At 35.2% G+C, this 24,734-nt stretch overlaps 1 protein-coding gene across 2 annotated transcripts in view; it reads left to right on the top strand.

Moving 5' to 3' along the window:
• Positions 1-24,734, top strand: part of LOC141389711 (collagen alpha chain CG42342-like) — a 568,185-nt gene that overhangs the window by 439,851 nt on the left and 103,600 nt on the right. The window contains exons 6-8 of one of the 2 annotated variants that reach the window (XM_073961631.1): positions 1,350-1,403; positions 2,155-2,334; positions 3,051-3,156. In XM_073961631.1, coding sequence (XP_073817732.1) covers positions 1,350-1,403; positions 2,155-2,334; positions 3,051-3,156 — 340 coding nt within the window. The remainder of the gene's footprint in view (positions 1-1,349; positions 1,404-2,154; positions 2,335-3,050; positions 3,157-24,734) is intronic. The other variant, XM_073961632.1, reaches the window with a different exon arrangement.

Here is a 24,734-nt window from a genome sequence, read left to right as displayed (position 1 = left end):
TGCCTCAATTGCAACGGTAAAAGTTTTTTCAGGGGCAAGTCCACACTTCTTGAGAAAACAACCCGAAAGTTGTTAAAAACCCCTATTTCACCATATGTAGTAGCTGAAGAGCACGATAACTCTCGAAGTGATCAAGCGATTTGGCCCAAAATTTGGCCAGCGTCATATTTTGTGCAAATTTAGTTTGAGTTGGCCCACAACTTCGGGTACTTCCCCCAATATGTAAAAAAATGTCACTTAAATTGTATGCACGATATATCTTGAACGGGGCAACCAATTTGGTCCAAACTTTGGATCTCCTAATATTTTGTCTAAATTTAACTTCACTTTTAAAATGGCCCCCTCCATTGGGTACCTCCCCCATAAAAGTTCTAGATTTGTGCCTAAGTGCAGTTTAGAGTCTGTTTGAGATCCTTTGCAAATGTATACCGATGCTGTTCGTCGTGGTCCTGTTTACAGCGATATTATGTTTTCCGTGGAAAAGTCCATGTTTACTGGCATACTGGTAAAAAATTAAGCGATGGATCACTGAAATGATTAGTGGACGCGATATCTATCGAAAATATATGACTCCCAAAAAAAGGTCCACTACACATTTTTGTCTGCAAGTTCAAATGTCCAAAAAGGCCACAAAATTCTAAAAAGATCCTAAATACATTCGATCTATCCGTTGATGAAATTTTTAATTCACATAGGCTGAGGGTATAACTCTGTCGGCAAAGCCGACTGATACTTTTTTCTTGTTGAATTTTCAAAACGACTCGCCATGGGCGGGCCGTAAACACATCCAACGTTTCAGCAAAGTTGGATGTGTTTAGGGTTGGGCATGATCTCGGTAACCTACAACAAAGTTCTATTACCGTCTCATCTGATCCTAACGAAAAAATTATTTGATTTTCGAGTACATTAATAATTTTGGGAAACGAATTTTTAATACTGAATCGAAAGGAATGTTGTGGCTATCTACCTTCTGTGTCTTTAAATTTTCCGACCAATATTTTGTTTATGTTTTATTAAGTTTAGTCTTATCTTGTTCATTTTCACATCCAATTTGTCTCCCTTTCCATACCTTGTGATTTTTATATAATCGGAAAACCTCATATCTCCTATATGTTCCTTCCTATCCTATTGTATCCTTAAATTTTATTTTTATTTATATAACTAATTTAATTTTCCCTTTTAATTTCAATAATTTTTATTGCTATATTTTTTCTTTTTCTTTCTATTTTTATGTTTTTGGTATTATAATTTTTGGTGTAAAATTGGCAAATTAAATAACAACAACATAAACAACACTTAATTAACACTCTTAACAAAAATAAACCCGATCAAATTAAACAAAACAAAAGGGTTTACAAGAAGCCGGTGTTAATGTTTCAACGGCAACTGTAATACAATTAAAGGTAAGTTGTAGAGTTGGAAAAAACGTATACATGCTGTTGGTTGTGGTTATGAAGAACTTTGAGAAAATGTTATATGTGAATGAGTAAACACTTGTTCAATGCTTTAATTATTCTTCTGGGAGAATATCTAAAAAAACAGGGAGATATTTGCATGTTAGTCACAGCAATTTAGTAATCTTTCACAATTGTCTAATCAAACAAAAATAATAAGAAATATTTTCGGATGAAAATCAAAAATTGTAAAAAAAAAAACACTGTAGTTAAGAGGTTAACATGCCGGCCGTACATATGTATATAAGGCCCTGAGAAGAACAGCACATTTCTGAGTGTTTACATGCTGTCTACATATCACCTAAGTAGCAACATATCTGCACGTGGACATATATGTATGTATTTAGGGAGGATTCGATTAGGTACCGACTTATTACCCATTTCAGTACTTTGAAAAATATTTCCTAATTTTCTTATTTTCGTCAGACCAAAATTATTTTTAGATGGATTTATTATGTATGTTTTTTCTGTAATAAGAAATTGGAATAAGAAAATCATGTCTCTCCTTGTCAATTTTTAGTTTCCATTAAAGTTCTCTATAACCACTTCCGACTAGTGTGTCCTTGTGCATGTTGGTATGAAATTTATATTTTTGGCTTTTGGTACATTTAATTTCGATATTTATATTAAGTAGTTGTTGTTGGGTTTGTTCTTTTTTTCAAGGATATTTAACTAATTGTTAAAAAATGTTTTTATTTAGGGTGAACCCGGCGAACCAGGTCCTCCAGGACCACCAGGACCCCCTGGCGATATTGGCTCGCCTGGCCTGAATGGTGAAACAGGTCCACCAGGCGAAACAGGACCAGCTGGTCCAGCCGGTCCTCCAGGAGAACCCGGACCAGTGGGACCACCCGGTCCTCCTGGTCCTGCGGGACTTAAGGTAGGTGATAATTTAATGTTAAAAAACTAACATTAAATTAAAATAAAGTATTAAACGAAAATTAATGTTTAAAATATTCCAAAGGGGAAGCACTTAAAATAAACCTAAAAATCCTGCCATAAAATGCTAGGCACTACTCCCTTAAATTTTCTACATCTGCCCTTTGATGCAGTTCCCTAGAAACCAAAAAATATTTTAAATGACCCTCAAACCACACTCACGTTTTCCTTTTGAAAATTACTCATTATTATTATTGTTATGACATATTTTTTAGGGATTCTCTAAAATAAATATGATGGCAAACTATTGTGCAACAAAATGCAAACAAAAAAAAAAAAAAAACAACACACCAAAAAAGGACACAACACACAAAACAATGCAAAAAATACTAAAACAATTTTTTAATAAACCACTGTCCCTTTTTGTGTTGTCATGGTTTATGGTTTGTTGCCTACATCCATCACATCACTTACATCTGGCTTTGTGTGTTTTTAATTTGAGGCTATTGTTGTTATTGTTTTCCTTTTGTTTACGTTATGTTTCTTTCTACCTTTTTACATTTCTCAGGATATTTACATGCCCTTAGATAAATACTCTTTATGACTCGATGCTTCTTTACTTTGTCTTTTATTTTTGTTGTGTGTCTAAATATTTACTAAAATTGACTTGTCTGTTTTCTCTTTGTCCTTTTTTTTTTTTTTTTTTGATTTTACCAGGGTGACAAAGGAGACCGTGGAGATCGTGGCCTTACCACAACAATCAATGGTGATGAATTTCCAACAGGCATTATTGAAGGTCCACCCGGACCTCCAGGACCACCAGGTAAGAAATATAATATGATAAAACAAACAAAGATTTGTGTTTAGCCTTGTCTACTTTCAAGTAGTTTTGAAGAGGGTTTGTCTGCTTTAATTGGTAAACAAGGAATCTAAACAAAAAGCAGGCCATTAACTCTTTGGCAATAAATTAGCCGGATATAATCAATATGGAGTATATTTTCTTATTGTTGTAATTCCTATTTGTGTGTTGTCATACAACCTTTTATCCTAACATATTTCCAAAGAAGTGATTGATTAGGATAAATTATTGTTAAGGAAATTGAGTTGTTTTTTCTTCATGCTGGTATGAAAGACGAAGCACCAACAAAAATAAGAGAGATAAAATAATTAATCTTAAGACAGTCAAATTATATCGTCAGGACACTTCAGGTGACCCTAAATGTGGTATGAATAGATCCCGGATTAAAAAAAATAAATAACAAAATAATGAGTGGAAGTTTTCTGGGTAAATTTTAAAAAAATGTTTTTTGTTTTGGGTCACCCTAATGTATATATTTCATAATGCTAAAAAATTAATTTAAAGACATTTAAAACTATTTGCAAATTATTGCTTCATGAAGCGAGTTCAATAAGCCAAATATTAAATTATTGATTTCATTGTTGCGTTTCCTTTTTTTCTGGTAATGACATTCACAGTAGCTTGAATGAAGAAGACTCTGGCGAAAAGAGAAACACTTGAAAATCCTACGTCAATTATACACATTCACCATGAAATTTGAAGTGCTAGCTGATGATAGCAGTTACCAGCAACAGCAGCATCGGCGGGCAGTAGTGAGTGTAGCATTCGCAATGTAATTTAATGTTTCATTAAAATTCATAACGCACTTTTGAAATTTAATCGCATAAAAATTTTAATAATAACAACAAGTCGATGGAGGAATGAGGAAGATACATCAGTGCGAGAGCGTCATCGTAAATGAATATTAAAGGACGATGAGAATACAATGGCTCTCAAAAGATGACACTAAGAGGAATATCAATCAATCAATAAATGAGAAACAATTGTTTTTCACTTTCGTATTCACACGAGGCATTTTTATAGATTTACTGAAATGGCAATGGAAAAAATATCTGTGATGAGATTTTAATGATTTTAAGAAGAAGAAACATTTAGGTGAAAAATGTGAAATAATGTATCAGCTCAAAAAATACATCGAGAAAAATGGGATGAATAGGTTTAAAGCATAAAGTTGTTTTTTCTCCTTTATTCATTTTTTTAAGCAAGAAGTAAATTATAATGCAATACAATAATTTCACTTGTATAAAAAAATAAATGGTTCACTTTAGGAACATAGGGCGGCAATCATTTCTCTCCATGAGCTTCGGTTTCTGGCTAATAACTTTCCTTCATTCCAGGATTTGTTTATTTGCTGACATTCTCTCCTGATATTTCTTTGCCAAGTTGTTTTTGGACGGCCAGGTCTTCTGTGCCCTAGATGATTCCAATCCAAAGCAATTTTGGCAATATCATCTGATGACCTTCTAAGTATATGACCAACCCACGACCATCTTCTGCGCAGTATTTGTGATATAATAGTATTGGTATTGGCTAACATTACGAGTAGTAGTTGTTCATTTGTCACCCAGTTTGGCCAGAAAATGTGTAACACTTGTTTCAAACAGCGGTTGACAAATGTTTGTAGCTTCTGCAATTGTGTTTGGGTAGTTCCATAGGTGGTGCATCCGTATAGCAAGACTGACATAATGCTAGCGTTGAATATTCGCATCTTTGTTCTTCGAGTGATGCGACTTGATCTCCAAACTTTATGAAGAGACAAAAATGCAGCACGGGCTTTGTTTATTCGCATTTGTATGTCTTCTTCTGAACCTCCGTTTTGTGATAGCATACTTCGAAGGTAACAGAATTTATCGACTTCTTCAATTTGTTTTCCTTCGATATTTAAAGTTGCCGAAGTTGAAGTATATTATCCTCATAAGTTTGGTCGTTTTAATATTGAGTCTGTGGCCTACTGCACTAGCGTTTTCTACTAATTTTTGCAGTTTCAGTTCTATGTCGCGGAAGTTTTGTGCAATCAGACATATATCATCAGCATAATCGATGTCGTGTAAATGTTCATTTATGGTCCATTGTATACCTCGTGGTGCATCGCGATTTGTTTTTTCCATAACGGTGTCTAGAAGGATCAGGAAGAGTGTAGGCGAGAGCTCACAACCTTGTTTAACTCCGGTGCTAGTTCCAAAAGGATCGCTAAGGTGACCATTGAAGTTGACTACTATTTCAGAATCGCGGTACATAAAGTGGTTCACAAAAAATACATAGATAATCATGAAATTTTTTTCAAAACATATCGACATTTATGGGGTTTATGTGGAGTCTAAAACAGCATAATGATCTGTCAAAAGGTACATCTTATCTTAATCAGTGACAACTATCAGGAGATGGTAATTATTAACATGTTGTTTCAGCGTTTTGATTTATGCAGCATTTGTATATAATATTTAACATGGGTTAAAAGTCCACAATTCTGATTGTGAAATAATGCGCCTTAAAATCTTCACAAAATTGCCCAAAGAGGCTTCTACAACAAATTCTTTGTTACATATTTATCATATTTTAAAAATGCCTTACATTGTACACTGCATAAATCTTGAACTATTCTTCATGTATTAAATCAAATTCATGTAAACTTTTTAAGCAATCATTGCCATCATCATCTACTGCAAGGGCATTTATACACCTATGGCCCGTTTCTAGGAACTCATCTATGACAATATCTTAATTAAAGCTATTATAAATCATTTTATGGGACCCTCTCAAGTGTGTACAACAAAACACTTACGGACATTTGGATAAGATCAACGAAGAACTACAACAACAGCTACTACCAGAAAATTCCAGCATTAATAATCCTTAGAACAATACTTCTACTTCGTCTTCTATAAATAATAATAAAATTTATTATGGTAATAAATTTATTTAAAAGACATTTTACAACCATAGCCACCTCTTTCCTTTTGTCTGTGTGTGTTTGAATGAAGGACATTGGTCTTTTAAACAAATACTAGCAGTAACCTAAGTATGCTCTTGGTGTACAAAACATGTTGGTTAATAGACTTGAACATAATATGAGATCCTCCGCAGAGTAATGTTGGGAAATTCATTAAATTAATGGTTTGTAAGGTAAAAATTTAGAAAATTCTACTCAGCAAAGGTAGTAATTTAGAAAATGAACAATGTTTAATTACATTAAAGGGCAATTAATAGTAAAAATAATGCAAAACCAAGAGAAAATTTTAAATGTTAAAAGGCGTTCTTAATTTAAAATATTTAATAAATCATAAAATATAAACTATAAAATATCAAATATTACATATAAACTATAAAATATAATATATAAACATATAAAATATGAAATATGAAATAAAAATATCAAATATAAAAAATAAAATCTATATAAATAAAAATCAAAGATCGTTCGTTGGCAATGGCATCAGTTGAGAACGGCTGGACCGATTTGGATAATTTTTTTTTTTGAAATGTTCTTCATAACCCAACTTATGTTTTATGCAAAGAAAATTCGACCACGCCTACTTCTATGCCCACTTTTTCAATTTTGATTTCTGATTTGCCTAAAATTGTCAGGGAATGTACAGTGTTGGCCCCCGGTGAAAATAGGCTATATATTTCGGAATTTCGGAAGGGGAGGGGAACTTCCCCTACACCCTATTTCTTTAAAAACGCTATATCGTCTATATAAATAAAAATCAAATATCGTTCGTTGGTAATGGCATCAGTTGGGAACGGCTGGGCCGATTTGGATAGGTTCTTATGCAAAGAAAATTTTACCAAGTTTACTTTTTTTAAATTTTCTATTTTAATATTTTCTACAAAAACTACTGAACCGATTTTCCTGAAATTATCAGGGAATGTACAAGGATGGCCCCCGGTGAAAATATTATGCGTATTTTCTTGAATTTCGAAGGGGCGGTGTACTTCCTTTTGCCATATTTAAAAACGCCATATTTTTATGAATAAAAACCAAATGCCGTTATAACCCAACTTAGGTTTTTGTGGAAAGAAAATTTTGCACGCGCACTTTTTTCAGTGTTCAATTTAAATTTTTCTACAAACCACTGAACCGATTTTCCTGAAATTGTTAGGGAATATACAGGAATGGCCCCCGAAAGCAGGCTACATATTTTATTGAATTCCAGAGGGGGCGGGGTACCTCCCCTATGCGATATTTAAAATAACTCTATATTTGCCAAAATTACACATGTATCTGTTTAAAAATTTGCGGATTAATCTACAATTTAGGTACTTCTTTGAAGCCTAAAGACCCGACCACGCCTGTTTTTTTTAATATGTTATATCTCCAATACTAAAACATTGTTCCACAACATCCCATACGGGACAAGGGAGACTTCTCTCATATCAATGAGTGCACCCCGATTCATATTAGCTCAATGATATGGGACCTACTGGTTATCGCCGAGTCCGAACGGCGTGTCTAAAGACACCACTTATAGAGAAGTTTTACAAGGCTGAAATACTCAGGAAATGTCGCCACCATTACTGAGGGGTATTTTGCCACCGTTGAAAAATGTTTGATGTTGCCTGGCCGGGGAATCGAACCACTGACCTTCTGTGTGCAAGGCGGGCGTGCATACCATTGCACCACGGTGGCATCCAATACTACTGAACCGATTTCCATCAAATTTGCAGCAAAAGCTCAATGTTTGCAGTTGTTATGTATTTTTTATAAATTTCGGAGGAGGTAGGGTACCTTCCCCACGCGTTTCTTTTAAATGCTATATTTATAAGCCAAACTTATGATTACACCAGTTTCAGCATATATTTTGGGGGGCATTGGGGTTGTGTGTACCCTAGGTATATTTTTGGGAATAAAATACCGGACCACGTCCACTTTTTTAACTATGTTATATCTTGAAAAGAAAAACGAATCCCTCTAAAGTTGACGAACCTCGCAAACGTTTTAAGGACCATGATCTGCGAATCTGCACTTGCAATGTTCGCACTCTTTATAGAGAAGGTGCAGTTAACGCATGGGTAGATGTACTTGAAAAGTACAAAGCCGACATTACTGCCATACAGGAAATACGCTGGAACGAGAAAGGCGTCATAACAACACCTAAAGGTGACGCGCTGTATTAAGCTGCTATGACACAAAGCATGAGTTTAGTTGTGGATTTGTAGTTGGTCGGAGGTTAAAACATCTGGTCTCCAGAACAGACCAAAGATATATTTTACGAGCGCTTAGAAGAAACATATGACCGTTGCCCTGCCCATGACATTAAAATTATACTAGGCGATTTTAATGCCAAATTTGGAAAAGAGAATATCTTTGGCCCAACAGTCGGGAAATTTAGTCTCCACAGCGAAACATCTGACAATGGTATGAGGCTGATAGACTTTGCAGCTGCAAAAAACATGGTGGTTAGCAGTACCAGATTTTACCATATCGACATTCATAACCTGGCTGTCGCCAGATCAAAGAACAAGAAATCAAATTGATCACGCTGTGATAGATGGAAGACATGCATCGAGCGTGTTGGATGTACGATCGTTTCGAGGTGCAAACATAGGCTCGGACCACTACCTTGTTGCAGCAAAGGTACGTACCAGATTAAACGTAGCAGACAAAGTGCGAACAGACACAACATGGAAGTTGGACATCGGTAAGCTGCAATCACAACAGATAGCCATAGCACTGGCCCAATTGCTTAATCAAAGCACTCCTCGTCCCGATAACATATCAGGACAATGGCAAAACGTAGCCCACTCCATGCAAACAGCCGCATAATCAGTACTTGGATACCAGAGACTTCCACCAAGGAATCCATGGTATGACCAGGAGTGTCGTGCTGCTACCGAAGAGGTCGTGTGCTAAGGATATGGAAAGAGCATTTTTCCAAATTTTGGTATCCAGTAGTAGCGAAGTCGACGAAGATACCACAGATCCAATCCTAGAAGATGGTATTGAATGTATACCCGGCCAAGATGAGGTAAAGACAGCAATAAACCGGCTGAAGAATAATAAGGCAGCAGGAGATGATGGTCTACCAGGTATACCCGCAAAGCTCATTCGGCTTTGTAAATGACTTTAATTGACACTCGATCCTCAGTTAAAATAGGAAAGAAACTTTCTGAAGAGTTTTGTACCAAAGGTTTCAGGCAAGGAGACAGGCTTACTTGGGATCTCTTCAACTTTCTGCTGGAAAATGTGATACGGGAGGCAAGCGTTAAATGAAATGGCACAATCTACACCAATAGCCACATGTTACTTGATTGTGCTGATGATATAGGCATCATGGGTCGATCAGTCGAAGGAGAATCTGCTAACGGCGAGAAGACCAATTTGATGGTGTCGACGCGCAATGCGTCCATTGAGTTCGGACCAACTGTTAAAGTTGGTTCCTATACTGTTGAGGTAGTAAAAGACTTCGTATACCTCGGCTCCGCCGTAAACACAACAAACGACATCAGTTGTGAAATAAAAAGAAGAATTGTATTGACCACAGATGCTACTTTGGCTTAAGTAAGCACTTTAAAAACAAAGCCACAACTCTTCAACAAAAATAATGCTTTACAAAATACTGATACTACCCGTGCTTATGTATGGCTCCGAAGCCTGGGTACTTGCGCAAGCAGATAAAGCAGTGCTTGGCGTGTTTGAGAGAATATTTCTTCGAAAGATCTATGGACCAATCTGCGTTGAAGGGGAATATCGACGTCGCATGAACCACGAACGTATCGAGATGCAGCGATTGCGTTGGCTAGGCAATATCATAGGAATGGGCGATGATGAACCCGCTAAAAAGGCGTATAAATTCGGGCCGCATGGCGGACACGCAGAATTGGCAGGCCAAAGAATATATGGCGTAAACAAGTGAATGAAGATATGACAAGGCGCGGTATTCCAGAAAGCGAAGCACTAAACAGAGAGAATTGGAGATCTTTTCTTAGTTCGGTCTATGGAACAAATGTTCTGTAATGGGCCAGCTAAGTAAGTATATCTTGAAAACTGATGACCACGTCCACTCTTTTCAATACATTATTTTTCAAAAATGCTGAACCTAATTGTATGCAATTTTCAGAAAATGTTCAGGAATATCCCGTGGTCCACATTTGTAGAGAAGTTTTACATGGCTGAAATACTCAGGAAATGTCGCCAACATTACTGAGGGATATTTTGCCACCGTTAAAAAGTGTTTTTATGTTGCCTGGCCGAGGAATCGAACCCACGACCTTATGTGTGCAAGGCGATTTCTAAAGAGATTTTCCTTTGAGAAATTTGTTTGCCATTTCGAATTGTCAACATTCAAATGTCTACTACAATACTAACCGAAAAATTATGATTTAATAAAATTGTGACATGTGATACATTTTTACTTTGTTCCGTAAAACACGAATGGGTTCATTGAATTTGTCATTTATTCCACCAGCCAGATTTATTACATTTAACTAACACTTCGTTCACATTTACAACTAAATGAAATGCAGATTTGTGATCATTGACGCCAGAAGTGTTAATCTTCTGATAAATTTAATACATTAATTTTGTGTATATAAAACATTACTAGGGTTGCTCTATTATAGCCCATAAATTTTGTAACAATTTATATTTATTCTTTAAGAAATTGATTTCACTCCTTTTCTTCTTTTCTCATAAACGGAAGCCATTACCCTAATAGAACCGATACCCCAAAGAACCATTAACACCGATTTCCAATCAAACTTAACCCGACCTTTGGTAATAAATTTCATATTTTATTAATGTGTCAACAAAACTCATGTGGTACTCTACATTTCTACATTGAGGGTACAAAAGCAAAAGAAGTAAAACCCCGAGGCCATAAATCTCTAGGCCAAGCATCTGTATTTTGTCACAAGACTTTATGCCGACATTATTTTCCGTCAGGAGTTGGGGGAGGGAAATTCTTTTTATTATGTGTTAAATATACTATACTTCCCCCCACGGCACATCATACATACATATGTACATAAATACCCAATGGATCAATATTGTATACAATATAAATAAAAAAATAAAGTGTGTTTCTTAGTGGAGTTAATAGAAGATTTGACAGTGTGCTTATTTTCATTGCTTCATTTCAATAAAAAGAAAACCAACGAAAAACAATTAAAATTCTGCTGCCTATGGAAAAACAATAACAAAGTGTTTGTTCAGTGTTCTGATGATAATAATGCCATCCTTTGGTAATTTGAGGCAACCCGACAAAGTGGAATTGCTGCTTGGAGCAACAAAAAACAATAAAAACACCAGTTTTATTTTATCGAAAACAAAATAAACATTTTTTTCACTTTTTTAAGAGTGCTGACGGAGTGTCTAAACAGAATCCAAGACAAAACAAGGAGTCTAGCAAAACGCCACAAAACTCCCCACTCCAGCAGGAGTAGATGCTAGAAAATCATAAATTTCTCCCCACCCACCGATAACCATTGTCTCCACCAGAAAACAAAAAAAAAAAAAAAAATAAAACATTTAGGCGAATGTGTGAAAACACATTTCAAAGTCTCGTGTCGTGCGTGTTTTAGATCTTTTCCGTGGAGATATAGATGGTCTGGAGATATGAGACATTTGTTGTTGGTGTTTATTTGTTTATTTGATGTTGCTTCTAAAAACTTGGTGTTGTGTTAATGTTATTCTCAGTTGCAATATTTTCCTTTCGTAGATTTTTCCATTTGGCCAAAAGATTCACAGCCATGCGAGAAGTTTATATTTCCTTCAGTGGCAAAAATTAAAATAACAAAGTTTCCAAAAAAATAATAATGATAATAAACTAGAAACTTCCTGTTCGATTTTTAAAAAAATTATTATGGCACCTAACAAAAATTCTCTTAGACAACACTGCCTTTCATTAACCTTTACTTAGATTTCCAAGTAACCATTTAAAGAATTTATCCTTTTACATGGCCTTCACCTCGAAATAACTTATGTCGCAAAACCATTAAATACTTATTACCAACAACACACACAACCATAGTTCTAAATCAACTAACTTACCAGCTGTTCGGTAGTAATCAATACAACAAAGTATTTAGGACATGGCTCAACAAACAACAATAATATAAACATTAACTAAAACACACTAACAACAACAGCAACATCTAGGTCAAAAACATTATGTTTACTACTTATCCTTTTACCCCCTTATCACCCGCCTAGCCCTTATGAAGCCATTAAACAACACTCAAGTGACTTAATTAAGAAGAATGAATGTTTGTCCTTTTCCACAATTTACACAACAAAGGACACCCAGCGGGTTAATGGACAACCATGTTAACGACGACAATAACAACAGCAAGAACACTACTAATAAATAAAAATGGGATATGTAGTAAATAAAAACAACAATAACAAATACCTAGGTAGTGTCTTGCAGTACGGTATGCTGGGAGTAGGCTATTGACAGGCTATTGCTAGCGCCATATAACTTATTTCATAAAGGAAATGAAATACACACTACTCGTGTCTATACGTATGTATATGTAAATAATTCGAAGACCTAAGACGTCAGATGAATATAGTTTTTGTTAGTCCCTAGGAAAACAAGATAAACTTTTTTCTAAAAACCCTTGCCTTAAGTTGGCTGAGGTCTCTAAAGCCCATTAAAGATAGTGAGTTAGCATGTGCCGCTCAAAACAGACTAAGTAACCCATAAATAAATCTTCATTAGAACAAAACGAAGGAGACTAAACAATTGCTTTAAAAATGATCTACGAATCTGGGCCTGGAATGTTCGGAATCTTAACAAAGGAAGAATATTTTACACCAAATGTGTGTACACCGCCGTGTATAAAGGCCTCCACTAATTATCTGTCATGATGTCGGTCTTTTGTGAACATTTGTGCATGATAATTGATTAGCAAACCATTCAGTCATTACTCGAAATCTTGAATTTTTCACCTAAAATTAATGTATTTTAAGTTTTGTTCATCGCAAACATTATTATATAGTCGGCATTTATGATTGTAACGAGGGCAAAATATGCCTCATCGATTTGATTCAACCGATTTGGTTCAAAATTTGGTTTCGTAATATTTTGTCCAAACTTAGTTTAAGTTCGAAGATGGGCCATATCGGCCCAATTCCTCGGGCGCACGATAACTCTTGAAGGCACTAACCGATTTGGTCCATACTGTGCACTTCGTAATATTTTACCAGGTATACATAGATCAACTTCGAATATGGACTATATCGGTCCACTCGTTTGGGTACCTCCCACACAAAATTCCAAAAAGTGCAGTTTAAAACCTCCTCTCTAATAGTTTTGATGTTTGTTGTAACACCTTGTATTCGCTGCCCCCATTACGACGGCACAAGTTTTTTCAGGGGCAAGTCTATACTTCCTGAGAAAATGGCCCGAAAGCTCTAAAACACCCACTATGGCGAACGAACGGAAAAACCGATCCGGTCCAAAATTTGGCAGTCAAAATATTGTGACCAAACTTACATCTTGTTCTAAAAAAAGTTCAAAGCTTTTCGCTAAAATGGTGCTTACGATTGGTTTATATTTTTTGCACATCGTAATTTTTCTACGAGACATAGATCAAGTTAGAATATGGACAATATATGTCATCTCCTTCGGATACCTCCCACACCAAATTTCGGAAAAAGTGTGCAGGTTAGGACCTCCTCTCGAATCGTGTTGATTTTTCTCGCAACAGGTTGCATTCAAGGCCTCTATTACGATGGTACTAGTTTTTGACCCGAGAACAGCATGTTGAGTGGCTGGTGGGCACGGCAACCCCCAAATTGAATACTATGTTGGTCTACACTTTGCGTATCGTAATATTTGTTCGAATATTAGGTGAAATTCGAAGATGGTGTTTAAAGCTGTCCGTTCTCTCCTTTGGGTACCACCCTTTGGAAGTTTTTATCGAAGGTACTCCTAGTGACCCTATTTACAGTGAAATTACGCCATTCCTGGACACACTCATGGTCCAAAAGCTCTAAATTATATGGTGACCAACTTAAATGTCGGTTGGGTGCCACCGTGTGCAATGGTATGCACAGCCGCCTTGTACGCTTAAGGTTGTGGGTTCGATTTCCAGGCCAGGCAATATCAAACGGTGGTAAAATAGCCCTCAGTGATATTGGCGACATTTCCGGCAATAAACTGTAGGTCTCATATCGTTGAGATAATATGAATCGGGGTGCACTCATTGATATGAGAGAAGTCTCCCTTGCCCCATCTGCGATGTTTGTGGAACAATTATTATATAACTTAAATGTCGGAAGGAATCACTCAACATAAAAAACGATGGACTATGTCGGTCCATTCCTTTAGGTACCTTTAGGTACCAACGCAAAATCCAAATTTTTGTCAGCAATTTCATACGCCCAAAATTTCTGAAAAAAGTGTTTCAATTCATACAGGCTGAGGGTGTATCTCTGTCGGCACAGCCGACTGATACTTTTTTACTTGTTTTTATTTTTATTATTTTTATTTTTAAAAACCTTTCCCTGACACTTTAAAAATAAATAGGAATCATCAGATTGATGGAAACTCGAAAGAGAATTAATTCAAAACGGCTTTGATTTTCGTCAATCATTAAAAACTCAGAAATACATACTCAAACTATCAAAAATGAACACATCTAATCACAAATGCTGTCGGGCATACAGTGAATAGAGGAAATTGTAGGCATCAATACCTAAGGATGAAACTATACATTAGGGTAAAGACTTTTTGACTAATTTCTCAAAAATTATTTCCATTTGCATGAATGAATGAACTTTGACTATTTATGACTAAAATAATATTTATTTCATTCAAATATTGAAAGAGTAAGCAGCAATGGCCTGAGCATCTGGGCTCTAAATGAAAGAAATCCGGCTAAGAACCAAATGCTTCAATATTTGACACCCATGCCCCGCGTGCACTACGGCACCCAATCCAAATATTCTGGCCAAACCTAGTTCGATATCCTTCCGATATCGTATTGGAACTTATTATTTAAAATAATTGTCACAAAATATTAATTCGGAATTACCGCCAAAGTAGTACTTTAATCTAAACTCCACTAAAGCTTTGACCTCCATAACTTGGGAGAGTATTGACGTCCCTTTGCTTTTTGTTGTCATGATTACTATGACTATTTTGCATTACAATTCCAACATAATCCGAAAAGTGGCCTTAAACTGGACCAAAACTTGAAAGGGTGGAACTTTTGCCGAGGAGGTATGTGAAGGAATGCATAGACATAGTCCATCTTGATACTGCATCTAACTTTGGCAGTCGTTCCTTTTCATAGTTATCTGGCCAACCAAAAATTTTAGTGGGTCACCGTAGGATTTTTTTGATCTATTGAGTCATTTCGACAGGAAGCATCAACATATCCACAAAAATTATATAGTAGCATTCAATGAAATTAAAAAAAATCCTCGAATGGTCCTTAAACTGCAATTAAGTGAAAATTTTGAACTTCTACCAAAGGTGATAATCTGATATAGCCTTTTTTCGGACTTGATTTATATTACAATATTAGGATGCAAAGGTTGGTCCAAAGCCAATCATTCCTATTGGTAGTTATTGTGCTCTCAAGCCATTTCAGTTGGATTTTTGGGCTTTTGGGCCATTGTGCCAGAAACGTGGACTTCTGCACGAAAAACATTCGATCGCTGTAAACAGAACGATAAGGAGCAGCTTCCCATATAGACCTATTCGATTGTATAGCACAATTTCTAAATATGAATGACATCCTTTTCCGCAGCATGAAACCATTTTATTCATAGAACCAAATTTCTACGTCTCTGGTTGCCTGATTTTTCCACAAACGCTCTATACGTGCTTTGATTTTATATTACCCGTATTTTGTTTTATTTTATTTTTTCGTTCTCATTAATAACTAATGAAAAACTGTCTATGCAATCAATTGGAAAAACTAAAGCCCATTGTTAGTGATTCGTCCGTCCGACTGATGTTAATGTGACTTAAATATCAATTTAGAATAAATACCTTTACAACAAATAATGAAAACATTAAATTCCATTTAAACATTAGAGTATTATTATGGGACAATTTTTATTATTATGTGAAATCAATTAAATGTGTACTTTTCCGTCGTCGTTTGTGTGTATTTTTGTGGCTATCAAAGCGGCATTATAATAAATGTGTATTTTGTGTTACAATAAAATAATTAAAAATTAAATTCCATTCATTGTGTATGCATGACTTTAGTAGTAGACTGAACATGTTTGGCCTGTAGTACATAACCAAATAACCAATGCAGGAAAATGCCGTTTTTTGAAAAATGTGTGGTTTCTATGGAAATTATTTTAATTTTGAATTATTATCAGGTGAAATTTTATTGAGTAAATGAAATCATTTTAAACGGGCTAATTAAAGTGATATGGAGTTAGTATTAGAATTAAAAACGTAGTAATGCATTATCATTCTTCATATTCCGTTTCATATTGGGGTTCTTAATATCGTGATAACTCATCCACTTGCTTTGCTTGCTTCCATACATACCATTGACAATTCCCATAAATATGTTATTCATTCTTCAATTTATAAACAATTTTATAAATCAGTTGTAAAGAAAAACATTTGTCATCAAGCAATTGTATGAAAAAAAATCAAAAAGACATTAATCAATATTTTTGTGGCAAGTCTTTGTTTATTAAGTAAAATTTATTACCATTTTGTTAATCGTTCAGAATACTTAAGGGAAATTTATGATATTTTTATGTTGACATTATGGTTTAGAATTAAATACCTATACATATTTTTATAATGTCTGGGATACAAAATACAGCTTCGAAAATAAATAAAACATTCATCACATTAAAACCCATTGCACTACCAACAACAAAATAAAGAAACAATTAAGTCTTGTTAAGGAGAACATTTCACATTCTCTGGAGTATTGGGATGGAAAATTATGTACTACCACCATTGTCCCCAAAAAATATAACAAAAAGCTCTGGCAGCGCTGGATAACAAAAATATAGGGTCAAAACCTCAAACTTTGCGTGTGCGTTCAAAAAAATAAAAAAAACAAGTAAAAACGCATTAAGTTCGGCCAGGCCGAACTTTTCATACCCTCCACCATAAAATATTCATTCCTGTCCCCAACTTTAAGTGAGTACTTTAAAATGTCAGATAATGTACATAAAATGAAGCATTCGGGAGGCCCTTTGGTGCCTATATCTAACTGTTGACAATTTTGGTGGGCTAGAAATTGGGAGGTACTGTTATATAGGGGTTATAATAAAACATGGGCCTATGTTGACAGTTTTTGAAGGGAGCCTTTAATGTCAAATAACTCCTAATTCGGTTAAAAAATTTTGCTAGATTCCTCAAAAGATCGAAAATCGGTACATAACGTGGGAACTTCAAATGTCATTAACATCTACTTCGGAGGTATCTGGGCTATACGAAAATATGAACTTAAATGAACAATTTTTGTTGCAGAATTTTTGTTGACTTTTAAATTTCAAATTACAGAAAGTTCGTCCAAAAAATAAAGCTAAGGTACGGAAAATCGGGAGGTTTGTTTTGGGGCTATACAAAAACATGGACCTACGTTCGGTTAAACATTTTAAGTAAAATCCTCAAAGTACCGAAAATCGGGAAGTATCGTTATATTGGGGCTACGTTGAGAATTGTTGATGCAGATGTGTGGTGACCACTACAACCTTCAAATGTCAAATTACAGTTAGTTCTGTTAAAAATTGTAGCTAAAATTGCCAAATTACTGAAAATTGGGAGTACCGTTACATGGGAGCTATATCCGAACATGGACCTATGTTGACAATTTTTGATGGAGAGGTGTTGTGACCACTAAGAACTTCAAATGTCAAATTACTGCTAGTTCGGTTTAATATTGTAGCTAAAATCATCAAATTACTGAACATTGGGAGGTACCGTTATATGGGGGCTTTCTTGACAATTTTTGGTGGAGAGGTGTGGTGACCACTAAGAATTTCAAATGTGAAATTTTCAAATTACAGATAATTCGGTTAAAACTTGTTGGTAAAATTCTCAAAATACCTGAAATCGGGCGGTAACGTTATATGGGGGCTATTCCAAAACATGGAGCTATGTCCACTAGTTATATAAGTTTATTGACATTTAAGAACCCTACATGTCAATTGATAGCTAAATCGGTCTGAAAATGTAGATAAAAACGTCAAAATGCCGTAAATCGGGGGTACCGTTATATGGGGGCTATACCAAAACGTGGACCTAGGTCTACAACTTTTATTATATAAGTTTAGTTACACTTATGAACCCTAAATGTCAAATTATGCCGTAAATCGGGGGTACCGTTATATGGAGGCTATACCAAAACGTGGACCTAGGTCCACAACTTTTGTTATATAAGTTTAGTTACACTTAAGAACTCTAAATGTCAAATTATATCTATATCGGTCTGAAAATGTAGCTAAAAACGTCAAAATACCGTAAATCGGGGGGTACCGTTATATGGGGGCTGTACCAAAACGTGGACCTATGTCCACAAGTTTTATCACATAAGTTTATTGACATTTAGGAACTTCAAATGTCAAATTATAGCTTCATCGGTCTGAAAATGTAGATAAAAACGTCAAAATACCGTAAATCGGGGGTACCGTTATATGGGGGCTATACCAAAACGTGGACCTATGTCCACAACTTTTGTTATATAAGTTTAGTGATACTTAAGAACCCTAAATGTCAAATTATAGCTAAATCGGTCTGAAAATGTAGCCACAAATTTTGTTATATAAGTTTATTGACACTTAAGAACCCTACGTGTCAAATTATATCTAAATCGGTCTGAAGATGTAGCTACAAACGTCAAAATACCGCAAATCGGGGGTACCGTTATAGGGGGGCTATACCAAAACGTGGACCTATGTCCACAAGTTTTGCTAAATAAGTTTAATGACACTTAAGAAACCTAAATGTCAAAATATAGCTAAGTCGGTCTGAAAATGTAGCTAAAACCGTCAAAATACCGTAAATCGGGGGTACCGTTATATGGGGGCTATACCAAAACGTGGACCTATGCCGACAACTTTTTTATATAAGTTTATTGACATTTAAGAACCCTAAATATCAAATTATAGCTACATCGGTCTGAAAATGTAGCTAAAAACGTCAAAATACCGTAAATCGGGGGGTACCGTTATATGGGGGCTATACCAAAACGTGGTCCTATGTCCACAAGTGTTGTTATATATGTTTATACACTTAAGAACCCTAAATGTCAAATTATAGCCAAATCGGTCTGAAAATGTAGCTAAAACCGTCAAAATACCGTAAATCGGGGGGTACCGTTATATGGGGGCTATACCAAAACGTGAACCTATGTCCACAACTTTTGTTATATAAGATTATTGACATTTAGGAACCCTAAGTGTCAAATTATAGCTACATCGGTCTGAAAATGTAGCTAAAAACGTCAAAATACCGCAAATCGGGGGGTACCGTTATATGGGGGCTACACCAAAACGTGGACCTATGTCCACAACTTCTAATATATAAGTTTATTAACACTTAAGAACCCTTAATGTCAAATTATAGCAACATCGGTCTGATAATGTAGCTAAAAACGTCAAAATACCGTATATCGGGGGGTACCGTTATATGGGGGCTATACCAAAACGTGGACCTATGTCCACAGCTTTTGTTATATAAGTTTATTGATACTTAAGAACCCTAAATGTCAAATTATAGCTAAATCGGTCTGAAAATGTAGCTAAAAACGTCAAAATACCGCAAATCGGGGGGTACCGTTATATGGGGGCTATACCAAAACGTGGACCTATGTCCACAAGTTTTGTTATATATGTTTACTGACACTTAAGAATCCTAAATGTCAAATTATAGCCAAATCGGTCTGAAAATGTAGCTAAAAACGTCAAAATACCGTAAATCGGGGGGTACCGTTATATGGGGGCTATACCAAAACGTGGACCAATATAGCCCATCATCGAACTTGACCTGCCTGCAAACAAAAGACGCAGCGTCCTATCTCCATTTTTGTGGATGCTAGAGTGATTACCACAGACGGACGGACGGACGGACGGACGTGCTCAGATCGACTTAGAATTTTACCCTGATCAAGAACATATATACTTTATAGGGTCGCAAATGAGTATTTCAATGCGTTACAAACGGAAAAACAAACTTAATATACCCTCCATACTATGGTGGAGGGTATAAAAAAAACATATTTAGTTAGGATTTTGGAAGAAACACGTCATATACACACCTGTACAAAGGGTAGTAAATATCGTAAAATTGTAAAATATTGCCTCTAGTTGGCAGAAAAGGTACATTTTAATCCTAACGAATCTTCTTGGTATCGAACCTCTTTGTTAACTTGTAGGAAACGGTTAGCCCACACAAAAAATATGAACCAGCAATTTGGTCCGTCATTCATCTATTTAAGCGTGGATTTCCTGCGAGGGAGCAGGCTTCATTTTCCCAATAGCCTCGGGCCTCAACGAAGCCGTCCCTCTTGACGATTTCTTCGAAAAAATCACAAATATTCAACAACAGGTTTTGTCTGTTGTTGATCTTAGGATCCGAAGCTAGTATGAAACTTTAATCACAAAGAGAGTATTCCTGTATAAGTTTGATTACCAGTCGATCTCGCACTTGATGTAGTTTTCCTTTACGAGTTGTAAACTATATTTTACCCATTAGTGTTTCACCGCTTTGGAGACACAAATTTGTTCGATCGAGTTGACAACCCTAGACATACATTTATTCTCTAGATTCAGGCCTTTCCGACTCCAAAAACCGGTCGTTTTTTAATATAACATTGGAAGGAATGAATATTTATGGCAATCAAGTTCAGTGCTCTTCTAGGCTGTCGCTAATTTGACATAATCTAAAATACCTTCCGACGTACTTTCCTGGCTTAGACTAATGGATAATCTGCCTGGATATACGACGTTTTCAACGTTTGTATTATACGTCAAAATTTTTGACACGCCATCTTTGGTATAAATATTACTCGATTATTACTTCTACACCAAAGACATTATCGACTCTTCACAAACAGAAAATATGTCTAGAATATGACATCCCGATATTTATTTATTTATTCATTTCGGAGGCGTTTGTGAGCTGTAACTTTAGCTTAAGTTAAGCAGGCTAACGAGATTATCAACCGATTCGTTCAAAATGTTGCCCTCGTATGTTGTCTAAACTTCGATCAAGTTCGAAGATCTTGATTTATTGATTAAAGAACTGTTATAAATTTTAGAGAAGAGGTTAGAATATAAACGGAATTGTACATTTGGGCTTAAGTGCCAAACAATAGCGAAGTCTCCACAAAATCTTCCAGATTTCATAATATTATTTAAAAATTAAATTATATCTGAATTTGTCAGTAGCAGAAATTTTACCAGTCTACGGTATTCGACGAAGACACAGTCGTATATACGACTAGATTAATTATTTACTTTGAAAAAAATTTAAATCGGGAAATGTTTAATTATTTACATTTCTTTACAAAAACTCTGTATTTTTTTAATAGTAAAAATATTTTTTGTAAAAAATCGCGTGATTTTTTCAAAAATATTTTCGCCTGCGGCGCTTTTCGGTTTTATACAAATATTTGCTATTTTTTAGAAAAATTCTGCGGCGCTTTTCAGTTTTGTAAGAGTATTTGCAATTGTTTTAGATGAACTTTGTAATTCCAAAATTGTGAAAATATTTTTGTAAAAAATCGCGCCATTTTTTCAAAAATATTTTTCTACAAAATTGCAGATACTCTTATAAAAACGAAAAGCAACGTAGGCAAAAATATTTTTGTAAAAACCCGCGCGATTTTGTCAAAAATATTTTCGGCTGCGTCGCATTGTGTCACGACCGTTGCCAAAAATGGTCAAAATCAAGTACTTCGGAATACAAATTTATTGATGAGAATATAAAGTAAACATTTCAATTTGATGAAATTTTAATTATGGTATTGATTTGTCAAGTAGTTTTGACCATGTGAAAGTTCAAATCCGATAATTGTTGGAAATGTGTATTTTTGTCCTTATTTTACTTAAATTAATGCTCCAAAATTTTAATATTAAAATTAATTTATGGTTCTAAAATAAATGTTTAAGATTGCTTTGGATATAATAATTTTGGTTTAATTTTGGTTGGGAGTAAATAGTGATCGTATGGTGTCTACAGCTACCCAAGTCTGTGGTACCGATATCGATATTATTTGCTGTTTGAGTTGTGAAAAGTGAGTACTTCAAACGTATAAAGGTCCCAGCTGCAGAGGTTTGCAGACGAACAAGTTATTTCTCTTTTTCCCCGACCACCCCACTCAGAGGATACCACCTATTTTAACAAAGCGTTTTGCGGTGTTGGCTATAGCGTGAAAATGAATGAACCGATCATCATATATTTTTGTGGGCTTATTAAGTACCTAAAAGACGAGAGTCTTTTAAAAATAAATTTTGTTAAAAAAAATGGTGAACAGCGAAGTTCAAAATTCGATTTTTACAAAAAATTTGCCGTTTTTGACCACTAATCGGTCAAAAAAAAAAGTTTTTAAAGGAAATTTATCATATATAAAGACAAGAAAATCGGGAGGGACCGTCCTATGTGGGCTATATGAAGGCATGCACACAAATTTCAAGGTGAAAGTATTATACCCCCAACGAAGACTAAATACCAAATTTCAGCAGTTTCGGTGTAATAATGAGGCTAAAACCTTTAAAATACCAATTATCGGGAGGTACCGTTCTATGGGGGCTATATCAAAACTTGGACCGACCATCCCAATTTTTTGTCCTTTAGATTGTAAGTCAATAGTAGGTACGTGTACCAAAATGGATGCACCACCGATAACTCCTTCTATTTTTGGCCACAGTTAATATGAACTCATGACACTGTGCGTCGCTTTTCGTTTTTGTAAGAGTACACATAGAAAAAAATGGCCTCTCTAACATATGTCCAAAACATATTTTGCAGCAAACATATATTTGTTTGGAAGCAGTCCCAAACATAACATATGTTTGGGTATTGCAAACAAATATATGTTTGGGTGCAAACAAATACAAACCCAAAAGCCACAGAAAAACAAACACATGCACTAGTGGACGCTTTCTAAGAGCAAGGGAGCGTAAATGTCAATGTGAAACACATTGAAATGTATGCTCACGTGCTCTCATCAAACGCTCACTGGCTATTTCTAACATGTAAACACATTTATAAATGGGGCTGTTTTTAGTGAAGAAAAAAGCAAAGCAACAATGACACATAGGTACATACAAAATTTCAAGGAAATACATAACACACTTTAATAAAGGAAAAATTTAATGAAATAAATTATAAAACGTCGCACTTTTAAAAAGAAAAAAATTATATAGAAACATCGTTGAACGCTTCTTCTTAGTTGTGAAATAAAACACAAGTTGAAATCATCAGCGGGAAATCGGCATCTGCAATCAAATGATTATATAATGTAATAAATAGGTACATCCATATTTCAAATATACATATGTATGTATATGAAAAATGTATTGATGTAATTACCAATATTAAATGCGATTTCTTCCACGTCCAATAAAATATTTTTTGATTCAATTAGAAAATGTATTGGACATTTAATTTACTAAAAAGCACAATTTCTTTAAGAAAAGGCAAAACACTGATTTATTCACTCACTTTACTGTCTTTACTCAACGATGTTCTCTAGAACACTGCGAGCAGCTGCGAGAGCCCTGTTTGGGGCCTAATTGTATTTTCGGTGTTTGGGGTGATATTACATTTGCCAAATGCACCACAATTTCAAAAATGCATTTTGGCCCCAATGACATTTTGGGACATAAACGTAATATTTTTTTTGGGACCAAATTTCCTAGTTTGGGGTCTTTTTGTATTGGGGCCATTTTTCAAATTGAAAAAACACCCCAAAAATTGGGGTCCACTTTCATTTCCGTTTGGGGTGTTATTTCATGGGGCCTTATTTCTGTACGCCGAAAGAATGACTCCAAAACTAATATAGACTATGTCTGTCCATTTCTTCAGTTAGTTCTTCCACACGTATTGCTCCTCAATCCAGTTTTAGATCACTTCTCGGACCGTATTGAAATTTGTGAACATTACAACAAAGCTATATTTTTTTACTAGGGAGAGGCAATACTTGTTGAGATATGGGCCCAGAAATGTCGAAATAATTAGGGCCTGTTTTTCATACACCTATTGAACTAAAGTTTTTACTAATACTTGTAGCCTTCGTTACAACGTCACTTCATAGTTATCTCGATAATATCCCGAAAGTTCCAAAACCCACGTTCAAGTTGTATTTTATTGTGTAAAGTGTGTAGTTTATTGGGCTTTTCAGTGAAATAATTAGGCACACTGTTTATGATTCCTACAACACAAACGCCAAAACATTCAAAGTGGAATTTCCCAAAACGTCTTTTGTCACCTACGAAAATGTTATTTATTTTTGAATAAAGTACATTTTACAGTACATTAACTCCACCACTAATGTTACTTTTTTTACAGTCATTAGCTGAGGGTATTAAACTATCGCAAGCATTAAGTTGTCTAACTGTATGTTTTATATAAACATAAGTGTAGGGTTAATAATAG

This window comes from Musca autumnalis, unplaced genomic scaffold, assembly GCF_047663935.1.
Source record: "Musca autumnalis isolate F117 unplaced genomic scaffold, ASM4766393v1 scaffold_1, whole genome shotgun sequence".
NCBI lineage: Eukaryota > Metazoa > Arthropoda > Insecta > Diptera > Muscidae > Musca > Musca autumnalis.
Note: the sequence above shows the minus strand (reverse complement) of the source record. Positions and strands in the feature narration are given on the sequence as shown.